The sequence below is a fragment of the Atta cephalotes genome (genome assembly GCF_000143395.1).
Source record: "Atta cephalotes unplaced genomic scaffold scaffold00077, whole genome shotgun sequence".
Classification (NCBI taxonomy): Eukaryota; Metazoa; Arthropoda; class Insecta; order Hymenoptera; family Formicidae; genus Atta; species Atta cephalotes.
The window spans coordinates 236,994-261,031 of record NW_012130141.1 but is presented as its reverse complement, the minus strand read 5'-3'; the positions used below and the strand labels follow the sequence as shown (position 1 = coordinate 261,031).

The window sequence follows — 24,038 nt, the reverse complement described above, 5'->3', positions numbered from 1 at the left end:
ACTAAATAAATTAATTAGTTAGTTTAAATTTAAAAAATTTAAAACTAACTAACTAAAAATAAACTAATATAATATATATATATATATATATTATTATATATATTTATTATTATTATATATATATATATATATATATATATATATATATCGAATTTTTTATATTTTAAAATCAATATATATTAAAATTTGATATTATAACATTCCAACAGAGAAAGTCTTCTGACATTCTAAAAAAGAAATCTAAACGTTCATTAGTCTTTATTGCAATTACTTTCTTATACTTCTGACACAAAAAGCAAGTCACTCGTAGTATAGTAGAATACATTTAAAAAATGCATCTAAATACGATTGATCCAATATTATAGGAGCTATGCAACTATCAAATGACATAACGAAATCGCAATATAAAAATCCCTTTTAGAGAAATTCCTCGAAATAAACCGCGCGAGATAAACCGCGCAGGTCGATACGATAAAACAATATCCGTGAATTGATAAGAAAAATGTGGTAACGGCTCTTCTTCGACTCTCCTAATGGACGCTGTTTAAGTGCGCGTCGCTCACAGAATAACGTGTGACTAATACATCGTATCACAATCGAGGAATCCGGAAGAAAAAAAAAGACATGTGACTCGATCTGTACAGATAAAGTCATACACAATACGTATATAGGAATAATTCATAGCCAGACGTTACAGTCGAATCAAAAGTTGGCGTACACATCCGGATTAATATGCACTCACTAGTTGCAAGCTGCATATTGTCAGTAGAAAATGCCTTCTGCTGCAAATTCCCATGTCATTTGACCGCGCTCCGCTCAACGAGCGATCTCGCGCGGTACGATCGGAGCAAATAACGACGGCACTCGCTCGCACTGCATCACTATTGTGGCACGTTTCAATGCACCATCGCCATCTTTTGCTTTTCCCCTGTTTGTTGCTCGCAGAGCAACTGAAACACTTGTTCTACGCTCCCTACCGCGCGGTATGACGGTATCACTGTGTGCGAACTGGTGCGAATCTACGACCGCAGCAAGTGGCATGCACCATGCGCTCGTAGCTCGTAGCTAGGCGTAGCCAGGCAACCGGAGCCTGGAGCACGCTCGTTTTGTCACGGTTGGTGAACGACTGCCACCACCGCGGCACGTGTAAGAAATTTACCTCCCCTCCCTCAACATCGTGGCAGCTGGACAAAATAACGTGTTGCTTTGTCGAGGCCAAGCTATGCACCTCTATTCGATTCTATTCGATTAGAGATAAATATAAATATACAACGTTCTTAAAAACAAAAAATACTAGGTTTGGATGCAGAAAATTAAAATTCTAATCCAGTAATGTGAAAATTTTTATTAAAAAAAATAAAAGATAATAACGGTTATAAATTTGTAAGTGTAGGTCGAAATTGTACTGTATGTATCGATACTGCTGCGATAATGCTGTGAGCAGGTCTGCCAAACTATAAATACGAATTTTCCCGCCAATGAGAAAAGAATATGTCCAAAGTAAAATTAATGATATGATTGGATATAATTGATCCAAATATCTAAATACCCATTCACTAAAATGTTTTTGCACTCACCAAATAATATTCGAATATTCAAATACTTGTTTTATTTCAGAAAAATGAATATTCAAGTACAATTTGATATTCATTAAGTAATAATTGGATTCGAAATATCATTCAAGTATTATTAATTTTATATTAATTTTATATAGACTGTTTCTACATAAACACTTCAACAGAAATTTATTAATTTACAATTAAATATCTAAATTATTTTTAAGAAACAAGAGCAAAAAATAGCTCTTCCTAATTGGCAATAATTAATTTAATTTAATTTTTTATAAACTATTTGTTATTTTTGTCACATACGAACTTAAATATATTTAGTTATAAAATTTATTAAAAACTGTATTTTTTTAATTTATTTGTTTTCAATATTTTTAATATTTTATTTCTTTTCATTCTTTCTTTTTCCAAAACTTGATTAAAATTATTCGTTTGGGTACAGAAAGTTCCAGGAAATGTAATTGAACGAACAGATATATTCGATAATCGATAATCATAAATTGTTATGTTCAAGCTATGAAATGTCTAAAACATGTGTACACATTGTATCTAATTTACTTTAAAAGAATTTGCATAATTATTATTTGTTATAACACAATGTAGAAATTGTTATATTTTGAAAACTCGCGAATAATTAATAATTGTTATTTATGAGGTCGTTTTATCTTTGAAGCTAAATTAAGCTTCTAATATTCTAACGTCAAGATTATCAAAACTATTAAAAATTCTTTGTCTTCCGTGTTTCTCGCAGTTTTATTTCTGCACACATATCTTCAAAAACGGTAAGAACATATTTTAAAATTATTAAAAGATTATAAAAAGATTATTTGCTTAATGTTAAATAATAGAAGAATTATTATAAAAGCATAGTAATTGTTTTAATAATTGTAATTACATGTAGAAGATACATTTCTCATAATTTTTATTTATCTTTCCGAAAAAGGATAATGATTCTCGATTTTATAGATATTATAGATAATTTTATAATATTATAGATAATTTTAATTAAAGACACCATGTCTCTCTTATTTTTTCAAAAAAAAATTGTATATAAAGAGTAATTATATAATGGATTATAAAGATAATTTTCAGAAGATTGCGATCACCGCCGTACATTACTCGAGAATGAAAAAGGACAGAATCTCGAAGAAACAAAATATTTCTTCGATCGAGGAGATTCCAAAATTAGTAAATTTTCGAAAACTCAGACAAGCAAACGTGATTCTGCATGGCAAATCTGCTGGGTTTCCAACACAAAAATTTCAACGCGAACTACAAGATCTATTTGCAGAAAGTGTAAAAGTAGACGATTTCAAGCATTTAAAAAAGGTAATTTATCAAGTACCATGAGCATCATATTTAACAATAAACATGGCTACTTGATTCCGAAATTTATTTTTACAAAAATATTTGTATTTTTAAAAATCTGATTATTGTGCATTTAATATTAAATTTGTGATCAATAATATGTATACTTTGGATTCCTCAAAGATACGGCTCTATTAAGGTGTAACGAGGGCACGTTTCGCGTGCGGAAAATATATGGAGATGGGAATTGCATGTTTAGAGCGATCAGCTATATTTTGTGGCGAAACGAGGAAGAGCATCAATCGCTCCGAGCTATGGTCAGTCATTGTAATTTAATTGTAAATATTGTATGTAACTAGATAAATATGAAATTCGCTACATGTGAAATATCACAAATATTATAGATTGATTGCAACGAAATTAAAAATAGAATCATTTCGTGATAGGAAACAAAGATTAATTAGTTAAAACGCGTAGAATGCCAAATATTGCTACCCTATAAATATTTTTTTGATGTCAACTTGATAATAACACAGGCGGTAATTGATATATGACATGTATAACAGCTATGGATCATTTGATAGGTTGTGCAGCATATTAAGGACAATTGGCGCGAGTACGGTCCATTCGTGATAGCTGAATGGAACATTTCGGATTGCCAAGAGTACTACGATTACATGAGTCTAATAGGCACATTTGCCAGCGAGCTGGAATGCACGGTAGCCACAAAACTTCATCGCATGAATCTTTCGATTTATCGTGAACTTCCTGGCAGATATGAGCTTAAGTTGGTCTTCCATAACCGCGTGAACATCAACTATGAAACCGCGAGACTCCTATTCACCGGATGTTCTGAAAGCGGTCATTATGATGTTTTGTTACCCAATTCAATGTCAAGCTTTTTTATGGGCCAATAAGTTATGACTTTATGGCAATTAGTAAAAATGAATAAAAGTTAAAATAATTTTTAACAAGATCAAATAAGCAATAAAATTATAATATATGTACAAAAATTTACTTTACTAATTTTTTTAACAACTATGACATATTTTGTGTTTTGTAAAAGAAATTGTATAATTTATGAAAAATATAAAAAATATACAAAGAAGTATGTAATAAATGTATACTAAACTTATTAAAATTATTAAGACGTAATTTTAATTTGCGAACATAAAATTTAGTAATATCTTTGTAAGAGATAGATTCAAATATAGTACTTCAAATATAGTACTAGATAGAATCAAATATAGTACTTAATTAATAATTAAATATTTTATATATTTGATGAGAAGGATAAAAAAAAGGTAAAAACAAATTTTTGAATTTTTATTAACAGAAAATCTATTTTCTTAAAAACTATGAAAATCGTCTTTGAGCAATATAATAATATACTAAGATATTGTAATACACGACGATTTATAATTTGACTCCGTGTGAATATTTGGAATGATTCTTCCCTTCACATAATTCGTGAGAAGGTACTGCTTACACAAATTTCAAATAGCTTTTAAAGATTTTTACTGTCTACCTTGAGGAAATTCGCTAACAGAAAATGCGAATTCCCACACTCGTGTTGGTGGCCGACTGGAAATGCTTCATGCTTCGTGAGCAAGAACAGGATTTAAAAGGAATAATCACATCCCTGCGTGTGAAGCCATTGTGAGACCGTCGTTATTGCGCTATAGATCACACAACTGAAATACAAGATCGCAAAAAGTCAATTAAAAATAATGTATCAAGAATTAAATTTAATTGCCACAAAATCAAATCTGCATGATTTGTGCGAATTGTGCAAAAATGTTGAGATGTTAGCAAAGTGAAAATAAACGCGTGTAAACATAAGTAAATAATAAAATAAAAAATTATCTAAAAGAATATTATAACAGTTTACATAATTGTGTTTAAAATAAAGATTTTTCCATTTTTTATTGCATATATGCTGCAATATGCTAAAAAATTTATTACTTCTTCAAATTTCTTCAAATTTAATTTTTACTTGAAATATTCAAATATTCATATTACATAATGTCTAAAATAATACCTTATAAATCGTTCTTGATCATTAATCTTGATTGAATTAATTTTTAATTAGTTAGTTTCAATCTCTTTACCTTATTTGATACATCATTTGCGAGCACCAATTAATGCTAATGCTGCATTGGCCTCTTCTGACTGCCTGCACAATCTCCTTAGCTATTGCTTGTTCTTCTTGTCTTGTCGAGCTATAATATAATATTAGTGATTTGAAATTAGTTACTATAGGAACAATGAGAAAATTTCTTTATTCTCTTTTTCTTCTTTTGAGAAAACTCACCTGCATGCTATTGTAGGTGAAATCGTGAGGAAGGTAAGATGACTATTACGATTGCTCAATTCTTGACCCAAACTTTCCATGAGACCTAAATATAAATAAATCACGCGCTATTAACCGACATGACATTTATTGTTTACCGCACGCGATTTGATGAATAGTTTTTATGATTGACTACACTCACCAGCGATCGCCGCCCTCGAGTTCAAATATATATCCTGGGTGGATGTAATTGGCGTAATTCCGACAATGTATGCTCTGTCGCGTTGTACCATAAATGGCAAAAATGCCAACATAGTCTACAATAAAAAAAAAGAAGAAAAAAAACTGTAGATCACAGTTTACAAATAAAGTCAAAAATATGTGCAGGAATGTAGTTGATGACATGATGATCTTAGCCGAAAAGTACCTATAGTCAAAATAATGATAACACAAAATATGCCAAAATGAGATCGAAAATTGAAAATACTAATTAGACGGATTAAAAAATAAAATGGATTTGCGGATTACAGGACAAAAAGAATAGTTAAAGACTTACAAGTAGAATTAAAAGTTATTAAAAGTTGAAAAAAAACAGCAATAATAAATTATAAAGATGAATATCAAAAGATATATGTATGAATGTCTTGTGACATGACAAGATTGCTTCAAGGACACAACTGACGCTCACCCAATAATGGCTCATGAGAGTAATAGTGGCTGTATCGAAAATATCTTGATAAGACTGCCCGGCACAGGTCACTAAGACGTCGATGCCACCGATTTCATCCTCGATCTTCTTGGCGATCTCACGTATGGCATTACGATCCAGCAGATTACATTCGTATGCTGCCATTGTGGCCCCTGCATTCTTCTGCTCTTTTTCCCTATGGTTAGGTCCGATTCCCTTCACTTTATTGCACCGTAATTTTAACCTAGTAGTTATCTCCTTAACGGATCTAAAATCGTTATCCATGCAGATCACAGAACATCCACCCCTCGCGAATTCTTCGGCAAGAGACTCGCCGAGGGTCGACGAGACTCCGGCAATCTATTACAGGAAACATTTGTCCATTAAGAAAGAATTATTTTATATTTTCAAGATTATTAAGTTTTAAAAATTTCAAATTAAAAATTTCAAATTTATATTTAAGTCACGATAGAGAGAGGAAATGCAAAATCTTAAGATAACTACCCAGAGCCAAGTCTGTAGATAGAAGATTTTTTTAAATGTCTGCTACAGAATTAGATATACATAATACTGTTGACAGAGTGCTAGAAAAAATGTATCAGAATCTGCAAGCGTCAGATAATGTCGGCAGGATCTCTCAGTTTCTGCCAACAATTTACCTTCACATTATATCGACAGGCGATGTTAACAGAACACAAACCTAATGCGGCCGCAGTTGATGGCAGATTGCCGTCATTTTCTGCTCGAACTTGCTGACAATCTGCTAGAAGACTACAAACATTTTGCTATCTGGGTATTTATTACATTTAATTGTATCACATGCAGAATTTATTTCTTCTAACGTTTCAATTCTAATTCAGAAAATATTTATTACATTTTATAAATGATATATATTATGTAAACTAAATATGTTTAAATAATACAATTTAATATTTAAATTGTTAACTTTAATTATAAAAACGTAATAATTGTATATAATATAAATTAATAAATTAATAAAATATATAATTTAAAATTAGTGAAAAGAAAAATATACATACTAAAACTACATCACCGCTCAAATTCCTTGGTGGCTTTGGCAAAAGAGATTTGATGACATTAAGGATGACTAAGAAACTAGAGATGATAGCGCCAATTACAAATTCGAAACTGAGATAAAACAAAAAATTAATTGAAAAGCCTCTTCTTGAATTTGTAGTCACTGATTCGTCTTTAACTCGTAGCATCATCCACTGCAAAATGATACAGATTAATTATTTTATTATGATATTCAAATTTGATAAAACTTATTTAAAATTTAAATACTATAATTACAAACTGTAAGTTGATTAATAATTGATTTATTTGTTACGCTTTTATTTATTAATTTATTTATTAGATTTTAATGTATACATAATTATTATTGTATAATCATTATTGTTAATTTAGAGAAATAATACAATTATAATTTGTTAATATATAATATTACAATAATATTCATATATATAACATTACAATAATCTTCATCAAACATGATTGGGTTATTCGTGTCTTACACATTTCTTTTCTTAGAAATATTAGAAGCACCTGGCTAAATTGTAGTCTCTATGTTTCCTTTCTTTTTTTAATATTCAACTAATTATTTCTTAATTTTTTTTCTTTATTACATCCATAAATATATTGCTTGTAATTAGAGGATATGATAAATTATACTTGCACTCTGTCGAAATCAATGCACTTTCATATAAGAAAGTTTAATATCAAGACTGTTATGAGCAAGTAGTTATGTAACGTGCAAAGTTCTGTGTGCCTACATGATATATAATGAAGAATGTAACACTTTATAGACAAGCAAGCACCCCAAAAGATTTACGATCCTCACATCGAGATGTGAAAGCAAACTAATTCTATAGAAATAAATCATGTATGCCAGAGACTGTTGCAGAGATTCTCTACAAGTTGAAATATACCCTAAATAGGTCACATTATTTTGGTCTACACCAGTTTTAATATATTGCAATAAAAGATTTTAATTGTATTTAAGTAAATTATCGTTTTAGCACAGCAAAACGTGTTTAATTCTTAAATAAAGTATTTCCTATTAATGCAATGTTTTTTACGGTACATAATTTTTATGTTAGATAATAATTTGCATCTTTTATTAAAATTTAAAATTTATTGCTATATAGTAATGAATTTTTTATTACTCGTAATATAATTTATAATTTTTGCATTTTCATTAAGGAAAATATATAGTTGACCGAATAACCGGAAATTAATTTGCATTACATAATGCTTAAGCTGTGAATGTATGTTTCTACTTTACTAGATATATCATAAACACGCTAAATTCAATTGCAAAATGTAACCGCCTTAAAACCGCTAAAAGTTTTTTCAGTATTATATAATAGATAGTATTATATAATAGATTAGTATTATATAACGTATTAACGTTTTTAATATGCAAAGAAGAAAATAAAACAGTTAAATTGTGATCAAATTGAAATAAAAATGCGTTAAGAAATATTGAACCTGATATAAATATTTAAAACTTCATATATTTTAACTACAATTAAAACATTAATTTTAGAAAAAAATATTTCCTACTTTAGTATAGGATTTTAATTAATATAACCTTAATTATAATACAAAACAAAATTAAATATTTATTTAAAAAAACTTTATTCTATCTTAAAGGAATAAAATAATAGTTTAAAAAATTCTTTTTGTGTAAATTATTTTATAATTATATACGCTTTTATTAGATTTTATAACTATGGTTACAGTGTAAACAGAAGAACTTTAAGAATAGTTTTTAAATTTGTATAGAAATTTTCAAAAGTTATAAAGAATTCTAAAAAAGTTTTCACCAAGAATAGTATACAAAACTTTCTGATTGGATAAATGAAACATACTGTACGAATGCTATGTACATATCTATTATGAAAAAGAAGATTGAAAGTACTGTTTAACAAGTTTAACAAACCATAAAGTTGCCATTTGTTTTTTTTTCTGTTTGAACAACATAAATCTTTGGTTGAGTCGTAATCTTGACAAAAAAATAACAATATCACTTTTAAAATGTTTAGCTTTACGTTCAACTTAAAATCACTTTTAAGTTAGTATAAAAACAATTTCGTAAAACAGCGGAGAAAGCCGTGTACTCGTATAGAATACATAATTCAATACAGTGTAATTTTAGTATTCAGATTGCAAATTCGTACAAGTGGACTAATTTGCAGCACGCTAGGAACTTTGATGAAATAATTAGTACAATGAAAATTAGAATATAAAAATATAAATAAAATATAATAAAATATAATAAAAAAATAATCATATAAAGTAATCGAATTAAGGTTTAAAACCTGTAAACATCAATGTACTTGTCACATACATATAGTGCATTTCTCGAACGCAGTCTTAGATATATAAACGCGAATAGCTTATTGGAAAAATATGAAAATATGAGAAAACAATGCGGAAAACAATAACAAAGTATAAATGTGCGCTGCATATGTTAACTAAATGCAACATTATAAATCTGGTGAGGTGTTAGAGCGAACATTATTTTTTCTATTACGTAATAAATAATTCTCTTTGGGTGCACTACTTCCCACGAAGTAAGAGTAAGCAAAACCTAGCAGTGTCTGCATTTACTGCAATCAGATATCTATTATCTGTTATATAATGTTGTTTAGAAGAAAAATTAAAAACTATCGTTCGAGACATAAGCTTGAAATTCGCTCAGAATTGATATTTTATGGGAAATGATAAAATATTAATGCAATGAACTTTTTGTTTGTACACAATTAGTAACACCGTAATAAAAACAATATTAATAACGATAATGATAGAGTCAAATAACAATTATTAATGTAAAATAACGATAATCGTCACCGCAAAGCACTGATAGAAAATTGAGATAAAAGTAAATGAGATGTTAAAACTTAAAGATTAAACTTGTTCTTAAAGGCACTAATTACGATATTATCATTTTATTGATTGAAGCTGAGTCAGAGGAAATTTAAATTTTTTCACGTTCTACGTACAGCTTGACAGGCGATTATATCTCATAATGAACTCAAGTAATTGTGCAAAACAGGGCTGCATTCAGCTTCAAAATTTTTCTATATATAAATATAAAGTATAAGTTTAATTAATCATTTTAAATTAAAATATAAGAAATATAAGTTAAAATAGAAACTAAAAAAGAAACTAAAAAAAATATATACTTTACTTATTAGTTTTAATCGATTATCTGTGGTTTCCAATATTATAATATTAATTATATTTATCAAGTTTCTAATCAAATTTCTAAAACAAACTTATACATTTTCTTACGTAACATTTCGGCATAGACGTGATCCCTCTAAAGATTTTTTTTTCTTACCTTTAAGACAATAGCTCAAAATAAAGATTGATTATCTATTGTGTAACTTTTTTATATTTATTCTTTTAATTGTAGTTTTGATAAATCAAAAAATATTAAATATCATTAAATATTATTGAATATCATCAAATATTGCATCATATTTAAAAAAAGTCTAAAACAAAGACTAGCAGTAAAAACAGTTAATCATTAATCCATTTCAACATGAAGAAATGCAGGTATCTAATGAATACTTTGTATTGGATCAATCAATTGTACATGATCGATAGATCGATAAATTACAACTTACATCCTTACGTATTAGATTCGTTCTCGTCGCACTCTTATGATTTGCAGGAATTATATTTTTATTTTGAATAGCTATTCTACAATTATAATATCATATCTGTATCAAATCTCGATTAAAGTAGAGATTAATGATACAGAAACATTCTAAATAATAGCGTATATTTTTTATGACCAGTTTGTTTACGTCATCACGTTCCCAACATTACACATTAGAAATCACATGTTATTTGTAAAAGGCACTTGAACTTTTGTTGCCATTTATTTGAAGTACACATAGATAACATAAAACAGGATTAATCACTTCTATAAGTTTGGTACAATTGTATGTATTTATAATGTAAAAATAGATATTATTAATTAATTTGTTAAAAAATATTTATATATTTTTTTATTATTTAAAAACTATTCAAATCATCTATTATATAAATTTTATTATATAAAATTTAATAAAATCTACAGATAATCCGTAACATATTTTTATTTGTTTTGAATGATTGTTTACTCGTTTAATCTTGTAATATGCAAGACAAATAGAAGACACAGTGTATTAACAAACTTGATGTATTTATTTGTAAAATTCTTTTGTCGATAAATTTTTCTTTAATTATTCTAAATATCTGAATATTTTAATTAATTGTAAATAAAATAAACAATATACATACGGTCTGTTTTCTGTGACTGAACGCTAGTGTACACTTTTGGAACTTAAAATGAGATAAGTATATGTTTGATATTTGTCAAAAGAGCGAGAAAAAAAACAGACTAATGATCTCTTTTATATATATATTTTCTTTTATATAAATACATATATTTTAGAGCTAAACAAATCGTATTCAACAATATTAAGCGGATATTCTTTTTTTCTTTATAAAATTTTCTTTATAAAATTTTAATTCGAATATATATTAATTATAAAAACACTTAAACAGTTAAAAAGTCTTAAATATTATATTAAATTTTTTAGTTTCAAAATTGTACTATCAAAAATAATAAAAAATTAATGAAAAAAAAAAGATATTACATTAGCAGTATTAGTCTAATCTGAAAGTAATTATTCTTATTAATTACTCTTATTAATTCAATAATAATACTAACAAATAACATTTTAAAATTTGAGCATAATTTATTTCATTAATATTATTATTGAATTAACAAGATTATTTTCAAACTATTGTTGACTGATATTGCTAATAAAACATCATTTTTTTTGTGTGATAAAATAAAATAAAATATAAAATACTTCAAAGTTTCTATTCTTGACATAAATCAAATTTTAGAATAATAGAATAAATTTTAAATCGTAAATTTTATTATGAATGCAAATTGTCTCTTCGCATACCTATTTTAACAGATTATCCAAATTTACACTATATATAATATAAGTGCGCATATAGTACAATGCAGCGGTCTTATAGTCACACAGAAGGAATAGAGCGAGAAACGTTACCACGAGGGACGCGTAGATTACTGGATCACATTGGATCTCCAAGTCACTCGGCAGTTTTGCGAATAGTGGGGAATGTAAAGAAACAACAATTCTGTGAATGTAACGACGACGTCAGCGGTCAGTCCGCTCGAATCGCTTGAACTTGACTGAACACTGAAACGGTACAACGCACTGAGAATAGTCAAGTTATAAGACCCAAGGCCATCAGCATCGTCATTTATTGTTTCTTTATTTCTTTATTCGAGTGTTTTCTAACATCATTCTCTTTATGTGAATAATGCTGAAAGCTGCACATCATTAATCGTCCACGTATAATATACTTGTTAGATTTAACTTGTTTGATTTCAATATTAATAATGCACATCCGGATTGCATTTCCTAATTAAAATATTTTTGATTTAATCAAAAAAGAAATTCTATTATTATTTTTTAATTACAGTTATTTATAAATCTTTAATATTATTCTCAAACAAGTGATAAAATTTTGATAATTTTGGTAAAATTTTATGTAAATTATTTTATAAATTCATCTATTTTATTTATAAATTCATCTATTATATAAATTTGTTATAGATAATATTTTATAATATTTTATTATTCGCGTTTAGCAATAAAACAAGATAATGTTTTTAATTTTATTAAACAAAAAATTAAATTTATTTTGCAAAAGAAAAATAGATAAATTTATTGTGCTAAGTCTTTGAATGCTAAAAAGAGTTTTAAGAGATTTATATACATTGAAAGAAAAGATTGGCTATTGTAGCCAATTTAGATATAAAATATAGCAATCAATTTTTAGTTGCGTTAGCCGTTAACGCAATCAAAAATTGACTGCTATAACCATTAAAAATGTTACCATATTCAGCCGATCTTTTTTTCAATGTACATATATAGAAACTACGATCCGCTGACAGAAAGGTCGCAACTTATTTTTCCAATATAGGTTTCGGAATGCAGCTCATTGAGTGGTTCTTATAGATCTAACTATTTGTGTCAATCGCTCTACGAACACTGAATTCCGAAATCCATTGAAAGAAAAGTATTTCTTAACCTTTTTGCGATTAGCTATATAAGAAAGACTTGTGGATCAATTCTAAACAAAATCCTAAGGTGAACTCGTAACATGTTTCGTAGAACTTGTAAGAACTTATATATAAGGAATCTTATATAAGGAACTTATATAAGGACTAATATTCTAATTTTATGCATATGTATCGTAAGATGTACGATTATTCTATGATTTTTATTCTATGAAATATCTATGATTTTTTTGTAAATTTTGGCTAGTGAGAAGCTTTCAAAAATATTATACATAGGTATGAGCACTTAAAAATTTTTACAAGTCTTATAAGAATATGTTACAAATCTTACGATTCTGCTTAGAATTTAGATATTGAATTTATTTGAGACAAATTTTTTAATGTCAAGACACACTATTTCATAACGTTTTGAGTGTTACAATTAATTTTTTAAACGTTTTAATTTATATAGTTACAATCTATGAAAAAACGCAGATATTACAATGATTACACCTATTATTAATGTAATTATGTATTAATGTATTATATAAATGCAGAAAAGATTTCTATAAAATTCTATATTTAGTAATTAGATTGACTTCTTTTTTTAGAGAGAAGAGTTCTTTCACAATCAACAAGGTGAATACCTTGTTTCTTCTTATATAGTAATGCAAATTCATGCAGTTACCAGCATGCTTCTATTTAGTAATGGTTTAATTAGATTGTGTAACCGTCTCTGTAAGAAATTACACAATTTGCATTGCCGATTATACAATATAGAGACACAAAAAAAAATGAGATAAATTTATATCATTTTTGCATAATTTATAATATCAACATGTTTTATAATCAATAAAATAAAATTATGCTCATTGCTTAAAGTGTAATAGGGAAATAATAAAGACTTGATCGTTTCGTCCACTATTCAAAGTTAAGGCCATTCTTAATCACGCAAAATTCTAAAAATATCTTTTATGCTTTTTATTCTCTACAAAATTGAAAAAAAATGCAATTCAATATTTAATACATCAAAAAAGTAATCTTATAATTATAGCGAAAATTATCTAAGTACAAAAAATAGCTAAAATAGATAAATTTCTAGCAAGTACTGCGATATTGAATATGTTATATCTAATCATATAGATGATTAGAAATAGAAATGAGATTCGTGCTATAAATTATAATTCTATATGTATAATACATAATTTTCTATAAAATACAAAAAACAGCTATAATTCTAGTAGAAGCAGCAAAATATTTAACTGAGCAGTTTTTTATCTTATATAAAAAATTGTTTTATTTGTTGAATAATATTATTATCTTTGTGTACTAAATTATGACATCCGATCAGATGTTATTCCGAGAAATCGTCCGTAATACATGCATTTATAAAATGTAAAAAAAAGTTATAAATATATATTAGTTTCCACTTATATACAAATTATCGCATATCACGTGAAATAACAACGTTCAAAGTATTTAAATGCGTATAAAGATAGATAATAATAATATTGATCCGCGATTTAAGAATTCAATCAATTATCAGATCACAAATAAATAAAAACTTTGCAATTCAGGTATAAGTTAAATGACATATGAAGTAAATTATATCGAGTAAATTATGTTGCAAGAAGTAATAACACGGAAGTAACAAAAGTGCACTTAAATAACGTTATTTTTACGAGATAAGTGCAGCCCATGTTATAAATCGAAAGATATAATATTTCATGTAACTAACCAAAGCTAACACACTTGTTAGTTATGTAATCGAATAGGCTGACAATAACAGCGTGATGCATTGTGATTGCACACTTGATTTTACTTTCTAAAAGAACATTGTACTTTTCCTTCCAATAGTTCAGATCAATCACTGATTCTCTTATTAAGTACTATAGTTATATATTTACATCAATACATCGTGGAAAAGTAAAATTAAAATTATATATATAAATTAATAATACGGCTCATTTAGAATAAATCAATATAAATAAATAGAAGAGCTACGAGCCAATTAAAAATAAATTAAGAATTTAATATTTCGAAAATATAAATATAAAGATACAATACAACGCCGATCGAGTCATTTTCGATATTAAGATATTCAAAAAATTATAATATTACTTAAGTTATCGGATTCTCAGATCAAAATTATACACAATATTATATAAGTTATCTAATAAAATTAAAAATATTGATGCATATTGGATATTTCTGTTTCATCTTATTTTCAAAAAATATGTGTAGTCCATTGAAATTTGTAATGTAGAAATCGCTTAATGTGATTGACAAATGAATAGTAATTTTATTTTTCCTCTTTAAAACTATTCTGTTCATCAATAATTTTTTAACAGTTTATTTAGTGTTATGAGTCGATTTAAAAAAAAAATACAATAGTTATTACAATCCGTATAAGCCATAATGCGCTATAAAAGCAGAGAACAAGTAATTCCGACAGTATCAGATAATGTTATATTTAACCATAAAGATTCAAAAATTCCGCATTTAATATCAAATTGTCAAATTAATCATTAATAATAAATATAAAAAGTAAAATGTATAGAAACGTATGTATGTTTATTAATCTAATAATACATTATTATATATTACAGGTAAACTTATATCTAATAAAAAACTATATCTAATAAAAAAAATATAGCATTTTGTATAATTCCTAAGTTTTTATCAAATCTAGTTTCGCATTCATTGTGTCTTTTTCTTTCTGTTTTCGATCGATATCCGCTAAAAAGTCTAATATTAAACGCATTACGCTCTCTGGAACAATCCTGAAGAAGAAAAAAAATGATAAATATTTCATCATGTAACATCATAATCATCAAGAATAAATATTTATGGATTCTATAAAAAACAATACAATACAAATTTAAACATTAAATAGATGTGATCAAACAGATAACAACTGCATGACTTTTGATTCCGGTATATACCTGTTGATTGTATTTAAAGAAAAAAGACATCGCGGTATTGAATATTCGGTATAATTTCTTCGAATTGCTTTAATTATTTCACGAGCGGCGTATTCTGGGGTCACAACGCCGAAAATATAAGGAAATCTGCAATTCATTCTAGATTAAAGTTCATTTTTAGTTTTAACATCATGAATATAAAACAAGTATTTTTCATCATGCACAAAAGTATATTATATAATATGATACAGACAAAAAAACTCTTTTTTTATATTTTTCTTATTATTAACTCACACTTAAAGTAATCAGATTCTATAATCAACGTTTGATCTAATTAAATTTAATTTCAAAAATGTATAAGTTTTTTTCTGCTACGAGAAAAGAGAAACGTAATAAAGTTTTCTAACAATAAGTAATACATCAAGATATTTTACATCCATGTAATCTCAATTTTTTTTTTCAATATAATGTTAAACATATAAAAACTAGAAATCGCGTCGAAGATAGTGAATCATAAGTGCAATATTTTTTTTTAATCTCATTATTACTTCATGGATCAGACCGTTCCACTTACTGGGCGCTAATTACATTCCATACAATTACGCTATGTTGCAGTGGATAAAGACGACTCGTTTCGTAAATACAATGTTCGCGTGCGAACCACCGCGACTAGGCCGGAAGATATCTGCGCGGAAATGCTATTTCATCATAGATATCGTCGATATATACTCGTTAAAAAAATACTTGTTTAATTGATAGCATGATGAGTACAATCTCGTAATGAGTGAGATATAATTACATTACGTAGATATTAAATATGTACATTTCTTTTTGCTATAATGTCTTAAAAAATAGCGTCTATTATTAAATCAATCTAAGTGTTATTACCTGTATTTGGGATCCTTCGCTAATCCTGTATCAATATAGAATGGATATATCGTTGTGAAATGAATATTAGGTTTTTTTTCATCTAATCGTACTTCCTCGTGAAGAGCCTCCATAAGGCCTACGAATTAAATTTATTAAAATTCTACTACAAATAAATAAAATTTTGACAAAATACCTCTCACAGCAAATTTTGATGAGCAATATGCCACTTTTTGCGACACTCCATAAATGCCACACATACTATTTATCGCTACTATGTGACCGCTTCCTTTCATCAACATCATAGGCAAAAATGCTTCTATTGTCTATTTAAAATAAAAAATTTATTAACTTTATTATCTTATATCTCGGTAAAATCGTTTCTCAATTAGTTTAAAAAAGACTTAATGAATTTCTGATTTAAAAATATAAATAAGAATATTACGTAATTTATTATATAAGAATATCACGTTATTAAATTTGAAGTGTGTGTGTATGTATGTGTGCGTGCGCGCGCGCGCGCGCGCGCGTGTGTGTGTTATTATTAAGCGAAACTCTTACAAAATAACTTTGAAATTATTCATATTTAAAATGTTTAATAAATATTCATTAATTAAATGAATATAATTTATAGAATATGATTTAATGACGTAAGTGCACACCCAAAAATTCGAAAGTACGTTAATGTTAAATGTCTTTTCCACGTCATCCGAATCAAAACTTAAATAAGGCTTATGATATAATATAGCTGCATTATTAATGAGCATTGTGACATCTGGCACACCGACTTTTCTCATTAATCTCACTGTCTCACGCACTTCCATTCTTTTCGAGACATCGACTACAAAGCCATAAACCTAAAAATTACATGTTTTTTTTAATAATCTGATTGTATCTCTTTCAAAAAATTCTATTAAAAATAAAAAACTTAAATGAAAATTTAAATGAAAATTAAATATATACTTACCTCTCCGCCATTTTTCGACACTTCTCTCATTGTTGATCGATTACTATCGATATCATTGTCCCAACAAACAATTATACAACCCATCGAAGATAACTGGATTGCTAATTCGCGGCCAAGTCCATGGCCAGCTCCAGTGATCTGATTTCGATATGAATAAATTAGTTTTAAAAATATGTACGTTATAAATTTTAAAATTCAACTTGCAACTTTCCTTCAGTTTGATAAAAAGCAAAACAAGCTTACAAGAACGGTTTCACCTATTAAACGTTTCATGGAACACGGCACAATCATTCTGAAAGTTGCCATTATCATCGCCAGACTTATCTTTGCCGACAAAAGAGAAAGATCCAGAAATAGTCGATGCAATTTAATGTCTTTGAAAATATGTTGGATAATCTTCATCTTGGAATAGTTTATAAAAATATACCTAAATATATCAAACCATTAATAAATAAAAACAGATAAAATTCATTAATCATTATTACAATCGTCTTGTCAATTAAAAATTTCACATTTAATTGTTAAAAAAGAAAGGAATTTCTTCATAATAATAAAATTACTTTAATCGCAATTATTACGATTTCTTGATGAATATGTAAAAATGCATTACGAATAAAATCTAAACATATATCACAAATCTAAAAATTTCTAAATAAAAATAGCAAAAATGAATAGAAAAATCCGTTCGTAAATCTCGTAAACGCACCACGATTTTGTGATGTAAGTTTCAGCAGACCGTAATGTTCGCCAATCACTTTCCTTCCTACTATGTAACAGTATTGGTGGGGATCACCAATTTATTTAAAAATCCTGAAAATTGTTAAGAATATATGTAGTTTTAAGAAAACTGTGTCAGCAGATTAATAACAGTTTCGTAGCCATGACATCGATATATGAGGACTTATAATATATATCGCAGATCGACTCGAATTTATTTATATTAGTAAATTTATTACTCCTTTTTTTCAAATTGTAGAAAAAAATAAAATCTAGAAAATAAAGTAATTTATCCATCCTACTCTTTTTAATGGGTTATACTTTAGATCCTTAAAAAGACTATTTTTGGAAATATTTTGTGCAAAAAAAATAAAATATATTAAAAATGTATAAAGAGGCATTCATTATATCATGTGAAGTATACGATATTCATTATATCATTGAAGTATACAAAAACATTTCTTTTTAATTTTTTTAAGCAAAATGGCAGCACTGCAATTGATTGAAATAAACTGGTTTTCAACGAGCGCTCAATCGACATACAAGATTACTATGAAGAAATGGTTTGACTTAGAACAAAAAAAATCAAAAACTTTTATTTTCTATAACATTTACTAAATAAGTACATAAGGGATTTTAGAAATATGCATCTTTATGAAAATGATGAACATTTGAAAAAAAAAAACACTGGTAAAACTGTAGAAAAGGAAAGCACTCGCCGACGATTTTGACATATGTTGTCAAGATCATCATCTTGAGTAACCTCCAATAAATTTTAGCCGTCACTCCCTGTCCGTTAAAAAGTAATTAACAAAAAAAGTATTTAAAAAATAATGTTTCTGCTATAACAAAAATTGTAGCTTATATAGAATCTCGCTTTATGTTGAAAAGTGGATCCAATGGTGAAGTGAAAGTCGTTTCGCATTAAAAAAAAACCTTATCCTAACCCAATCTATTTTTTGACGTGAAGTGGCTCTCATTTCGCGTAGAAAGTTGTAATCCATGTCGTTTCGTATTAAAAAACCTAATCCTAACCCAACCCATTTTTTATTTTCGTATGAAAAGTTGTACATTCAAGAAACAAAGTTCCACTAGGTTTACAATCTTCCATATGAAATGAGGACCACCTGGCATTAAAAAAATGAGTTGGGTTAGAGTTAGGTTTTTTTAATGCAAAACGACATAGATTTACAACCTTCCACGTAAAATGAAGGCCACCTCGCATCAAAAAATCGGTTAATTAAAGTCATCGGCGGATGCTCCCCTTTTCTGCAATTTTATCAAAACAAACATTTATGACCAAAAAATTTTATACAAAGATGTTAATAATTGTTTATAACTAATCGCAAAACGCTATGTATTTCTTTAGATAATTAGAAATATTCTCTGAAAGTTTCAAGTAAATCAAATGAAAATTGTAAAAGTTATAATATACGCTGATTTAAAAAAATGTTGTTTTAAGAAAAACGCGTTTAAAGTTTATCAATACCTTGCTCATATATAAAATTAAAAAATGTAAAAATTATCTTTAGTCTGCGCCATACAGCTATCCTTCAACATAAATCTCTTCAGCCTCTTTCCGATCTGATTTTAAGACTCTGCGAGCCTTTTTTGCCACTTCAGTCAAGGAGCACTCCGCTACTTTGAGCGTTCGCTTTCATGCAGAAGTTATAATAGTTACAACCTATAAGCCTCTGCTAGGACGTGTAGTACTAATTTTACAGCCTTTCTTTGTGATATACATTATTCTTTTATCGCCTTTCATTAATAATAAATATATTTTCAAACATGATAACGGATTTTCCAACACGAATCAAGCACCATTTGGTATATCTATTTACACTGAAAAATAGTTGTGTACTGACACTACCGAAGTTATATAAATCGTCGAAATTTCTACCGATATTTATAATTACCTATTGTTACTATGTCTTTTCTGATGAATCAACTGCTCTGAACCACATGCGGTTCGCCAATCGAAGGGACGCGTTTCAAAGAATCAGCTGCAACTTTACAAATATTTCGAATTTTCCAACTAATGGATTCCAACTAATGGAGTTATATTTTTACATGTAGAAACTATGATTTAAGTGAAAAAAAAAATTTTTGATTTTTCAAAGTTTTAAAAAGTTGATGTAAATCCCTTAAAAAACTTCGAATTTTGTGAATTAAAATGCCGAATTTTCGAAATTGCAATTTATCTCTCTTAAGCTTGTGTCTACAATGTTAGAAATCACTCCGAAATCTTCGAGATTTCGAACGAAGAAAGACTTGACAAATCATATTTGAATCATTAGCGTTTTCTGCCCGACCGAATTTGCGCTAACCTGAGTTGAAGTAATGTTTCGTGCTCTCCTATTGGTAAAGCGTGTAAGATCAACCAATAACGAAGCATTTTCTAACCCAAATTGATGCAAACTTGGTCAGGCCGAAAACGCTAATAATTTGAATGGTATAAAAATATTCTTCATGATTTGAATTATTCACATGACGATGCGATTGGTCAATTCTTTTTCGAAATTTGCGTCGTTGAAAATTTGTCAGAAGCGCCTACTTTGTTTCTGTGTAATTTTGATTAACTTTAATTGATAGTGCTTCATTGTTTTCTCGTAGAAAATATTCTTGCATAAAAGCAGCTGTCAAGGAACCCTCGGTTTCTTGACTATGCGGAAAACGCATTTACTTTCTCTATTTCTCTTTGTATTGAACAGACCGCAAAATAGCTGCGCAAGCATTTGATTAAAGATTTTAACTTGAGTCGAGATGCTGAGGATAAGAGAGATCATCAGGCATCCAAAATTGAGAAGATTTGGGACGAGATGGAGGATTTTTATGTGGAAAGCCGTGCTTATGAGGCTGCATAATCCTATAACCACTGTACTGGAGATAATTATAGCCATTGTCATTTCGTTACAAATACGTTTGATGTTTGAACCGCATGCTCTTTATTCACAGGTAGTCTCACTGACAATTGTAAAGTTGAATAAATATATTTATCTTGAGACTAATATATTTGACTAATATATTTTTGTTTTTAATAATTCTATATTATAATTTTATGTTATTTTTTTTCATTTTTTAATTAATATCAAAATTATATATCTATTGTGATTTTAGAAACATCTGTTTCATTAGATATTAAATTACATTGCAGCGTAATTTATAGAATAATAAATACAGAATAATATATTACACAATATAATTTTTATACACAAATTACTCATGTTTATGCTAAATATTTAATAATTATTTTAATATAATAATTGTTCTAATAATTGTACATTCTAATAATTAAGTGTATATAATATTTCTTATATTTTGTCTAAAGGATTTAGATCAATATAGTCGCAATGATATTCTAACAAAATTTCCAAATGATATACAATGCTGGTATGCACCAAGAAATGCATTTATAGATGAGTTAATGCTGAAAGCCACGAAAATGCTTCATACAAATAGTAAGATAATAACTCAAATATGCTTATATATAAAAGAAATTAAATGAAGGCTATATATTATAATACATATCAGTTCAAGCGGCCGACAGCGAAATTAATCTTGTACATTCACGTTACGCAAAAAATGACACTTCTAAAGCATTATGGGCAATATTCGAAATTGATAAGTTCACATCTAAAAAGCCAAAAGTCTTAGAATATAAAATACGTTCATCTGAAATAGGCGAGAATCAAATGATTATGATGCATGAAGAAGAACCTGTCTATAAGGGTATCCTAAATATATTTTCATAAGTAAACATATAGCTAGATATAAATCTTAATTCATAAGGTATTCTTAAAGTTTATTTTACACTGAAACACATTTTGCACTGAAAAATCATTATTAATTCATTATCAAATCATCATTAATTTACATTAAATATAAATCATTTAAATTTATATTTAAATTTAATTTATATTAAATACTAATTATTAACATATAATTATAACAAATGTACCAAGTTAATTTTTTTATATAATGTAATACATGCATTAAGCACAAATGACTAAAATTCAATAAATTGTTTAATATTTCTCGTCGAAGATCCATATGTATTAAGTGGTTTCATGGCTTTGCAAATTGCGATTGAGAAATCTTTTGTGGAGATGTGGACAAATCCGACACTACCAAAAATCGCTGATAACGTAAGTATTTGAAATAATGAAATTATAATGAAATTGATATCATTACAGTAATAACTGTAAGCAAAATATAATAAGTTGTTGATAAGAATAGTTGTTAATAAGAGGCTTCTTTGCAGCTAACTATTGGCCGATTTCCATTTTATAAAGTCAATTTTTTAATTTTACCGTACATCATTCGACCTAACATAAGCATAATCTATTATGTGATGGTTATTGCTTTCCTTTTGCTGCCAGCAGCAACATTAAGAAAGGCACTTCACGATAAAGAAACTGGATTCAGAGTGAGCTTTTGTTAAATAAAATAAAATTTGTTTTTCGCTGATATATTAATTTTTCTTATGTTTTTGTATAATACCTCTTATTAATAGAAATTTTATTTTAGGGTCTTATGAGATTAACAAATATATCTTTCACAATGTTATACATCGGATGGCTCAATTATCTTATGATCATTCTATTACCCGTAACGATCGTATGCACAATCCTCCTGTTTCCTGTGTTTTCGACTGCAAACGCGTTAGTCATTGCTATATTTATCATGATGTACAATATACTATCAATGCTCTTCATGTTCACCATCAGCACACTTTTCGATCATCGTAAGTCATTCAAATATGTGAGTAAAAGGAAAACATATATATGCATGAATGTAAACGCTTATGTGAAAAAAACGAAAAAATTAGCTTCATTGATAACTTAATCCAATACTCTCGCAATATAATTTGTATATACAATATATATATATATATATATATATTATTTTTTTTTTTTATAAATACACGCAATACAATTTTTATTTCTAAAAATCCTAATCCTTATGATTGCACATCATTTTATTACAGCTACGAAAGCATTGTTTACATCAGTTTTGTTTTGGCTCTTTTTGACGCATTTGACTATCATTCTGGATCAGTTTTTGATAACAGAATCTATGTTGTGGAGGATTAGTTCACTGATTCTGCCGCATAGTGGTTTGCTTTATGGAATAGTAGCCTTCACGACTTACATGAATTTCGGTGAATTAATCTATTATTTGACTTTAATGAATAATATGGCAATTGTTTAAAAGAATGACTTAATTAAAATTTTATTTATATTTACATTATATTTATTCATACAATCAATTTTTGTGTGCATGTATTTCATATTTTTTGTTATGAAACTCCTTTTGTTAAAAAATTTATCCAATATAAGTGCACAATATAAATTCCTAGCAAATATGCAAAACGCAGAATTATATACGTTACGAAACGCATATTTCTGCGTTATTGAAGCATATAAATTATATACCAAACCAGCATATAAATTATATACCAAGTATTTACTACAATTCTTAAATCTGACTGACTGATCATAACCTGATTGATTTTTCAACTAATAATTATGTTTCAAGGTTTTGCTACAAAAGTAATACGTTTGCTATTTCAGAGAAATATAC

General features: G+C 27.6%; 5 protein-coding genes across 5 annotated transcripts in view; 2 read left to right on the top strand and 3 right to left on the bottom strand.

The window, feature by feature from the left end:
• Nucleotides 1-796, bottom strand: part of LOC105624391 — an 8,200-nt gene extending 7,404 nt beyond the window's left edge. The window contains exon 1 of the mRNA XM_012205757.1: nt 743-796. Coding sequence (XP_012061147.1) covers nt 743-796 — 54 coding nt within the window. The remainder of the gene's footprint in view (nt 1-742) is intronic.
• A 1,897-nt stretch (nt 797-2,693) lies between these two features.
• On the top strand, nt 2,694-3,793 carry LOC105624420. Its single transcript, XM_012205786.1, has 3 exons — nt 2,694-2,862; nt 3,060-3,193; nt 3,461-3,793. Exons 1-3 carry the CDS (start codon nt 2,694-2,696, stop codon nt 3,791-3,793), a joined length of 636 nt encoding a protein of 211 aa, XP_012061176.1.
• Nucleotides 3,794-4,187: 394 nt separating this feature from the next.
• LOC105624390 (epidermal retinol dehydrogenase 2-like) lies at nt 4,188-7,086 on the bottom strand. Its single transcript, XM_012205756.1, has 6 exons — nt 6,898-7,086; nt 5,858-6,217; nt 5,372-5,486; nt 5,191-5,275; nt 4,988-5,098; nt 4,188-4,570 (listed from the first exon to the last, which is right to left on the bottom strand). Exons 1-6 carry the CDS (start codon nt 7,084-7,086, stop codon nt 4,498-4,500), a joined length of 933 nt encoding a protein of 310 aa, XP_012061146.1. The 3' UTR covers nt 4,188-4,497.
• Nucleotides 7,087-15,651: 8,565 nt separating this feature from the next.
• Nucleotides 15,652-18,140, bottom strand: LOC105624389 (short-chain dehydrogenase/reductase family 16C member 6-like). The gene is made up of 7 exons (XM_012205755.1): nt 17,982-18,140; nt 17,739-17,876; nt 17,434-17,628; nt 16,968-17,097; nt 16,793-16,910; nt 15,926-16,051; nt 15,652-15,763 (listed from the first exon to the last, which is right to left on the bottom strand). Exons 1-7 carry the CDS (start codon nt 18,138-18,140, stop codon nt 15,652-15,654), a joined length of 978 nt encoding a protein of 325 aa, XP_012061145.1.
• A 3,078-nt stretch (nt 18,141-21,218) lies between these two features.
• Nucleotides 21,219-24,038, top strand: part of LOC105624419 (ATP-binding cassette sub-family A member 2-like) — a 17,333-nt gene continuing 14,513 nt past the window's right edge. Inside the window, exons 1-7 of the mRNA XM_012205785.1 lie at nt 21,219-21,410; nt 21,784-21,913; nt 21,987-22,184; nt 22,500-22,600; nt 22,717-22,881; nt 22,983-23,199; nt 23,443-23,616. Of these exons, the coding sequence (XP_012061175.1) occupies nt 21,219-21,410; nt 21,784-21,913; nt 21,987-22,184; nt 22,500-22,600; nt 22,717-22,881; nt 22,983-23,199; nt 23,443-23,616 (1,177 nt within the window). The remainder of the gene's footprint in view (nt 21,411-21,783; nt 21,914-21,986; nt 22,185-22,499; nt 22,601-22,716; nt 22,882-22,982; nt 23,200-23,442; nt 23,617-24,038) is intronic.